At 37.1% G+C, this 1,441-nt stretch overlaps 1 protein-coding gene across 1 annotated transcript; it reads left to right on the forward strand.

The window, feature by feature from the left end:
* Positions 1-565: 565 nt before the first annotated feature.
* Positions 566-1,054, forward strand: LOC108828868 (oleosin G-like). Its single transcript, XM_018602536.2, has one exon. It carries the CDS (start codon positions 566-568, stop codon positions 1,052-1,054), a length of 489 nt encoding a protein of 162 aa, XP_018458038.2.
* Positions 1,055-1,441: the final 387 nt, after the last annotated feature.

The raw sequence follows: 1,441 nt of genomic DNA on the forward strand, positions 1-1,441 counted from the left end.
TTAATATTTTTAGTATTCTTAGTATATATCTTATCTAAATCGATATGTAATAAATGTAAAAATCATATATGGAATATAGACAAAAAGAAGAATTGTATTTAAGGAAATACATCAATGTAAAGTTAGACTATAGTATGTATTATATATAAAGAATGAAATATTTAATTTAAACATATGAGTCCACTTTTAAATATCCACCTAGAGAAAGTTGTAATGTTCCTATTTTAATAAGATAGATAACAAAATATCTACACATATTTATACATTTGTGTTTAGTGTTATAATCGCTCTGCAATTATTCCGCATATTGCCATCTAGACTCTTACTTTTACCAATTATATTGACCATAAAAGAGAAAGGAAACGAGATAAAACAGTAACCAACAAAACCTTCTATAGCAATGGCAGACACAGAACAAGCAAGTGAAAAAAAAAACAAGACCAAAATCCACGTGTTTGCATGCATGCGCCTTTACATCCAGAACTTGTCTCCATTTGTTTAACCCTTTCCGCTTCCTCTTTCTATCTCGCACTGCACACATCTCTATGACTCTATACTCTCGGATATGGACTCTAGACACATCCAACAAACACCCTACGGCTCAACCACCGTCCCCTCTCGCGGCAACAACATGAACCATCCAATCGCATCTTTCCTCCGTCAGCTACAATCACAATCTCCTGAGCACTCCCGCCAGCGCTTGGGCCTTCTTGCATTCTTTATCTCCGGTGGAATCCTCCTCTTACTCACCGGAATCACCGCCACAGCTTTCGTCCTAGGATTCATCGCTTTCCTTCCGATCATCATTATCTCAAGCCCTATATGGGTCCTTCTGTTCCTCCTCGTTACCGGATTCTTGTCCGTTGCCGGATTCCTATTCGGTACTGCGGCTGTCGTGTCGTGGACGTACCTGTATTTTAAAGGCATGCACCCGGTGGGGTCGGATCAAGTGGATTATGCTCGGAGTCGGATTTATGATACGGCGGCTCATGTTAAAGATTATGCTGGTGGGTACTTCCATGGTAAGTTTAAAGATGCAGCACCTGGTGCATGAATAGCTTTACCGGTGACGGTTTGGTTTCATGTAGAAATTAGTCTTTATTAATGTTTTCAGCTATGTTGTTTTTGTTTTGTCTCTTTTGGTACGGACATCAATGATGTATAGTAAGATCGATTCAAGCTTTGAAATTTCGTTTGTTTTTCTGTGAAATGTCTTTGATATTAACATTTATGTTGTATTCATTAGCTGTAGAGCTAACTTACCGCTGACTTGTTCTTGTGCTTTATGAATATTTGATCTAGTGACATGATTATACTATAACAAACATGTCTATTGATGATATCATACTTAATACTTTTAATACTAAAGTACCTTTGGTGTTTTGAATTTTTCAACAACTATCACCGAGTCAAACTGAATTACGTAGAATGAAAAGCAAAA

The sequence above is a fragment of the Raphanus sativus genome, chromosome 8 (genome assembly GCF_000801105.2).
Source record: "Raphanus sativus cultivar WK10039 chromosome 8, ASM80110v3, whole genome shotgun sequence".
NCBI classification, from domain to species: domain Eukaryota; kingdom Viridiplantae; phylum Streptophyta; class Magnoliopsida; order Brassicales; family Brassicaceae; genus Raphanus; species Raphanus sativus.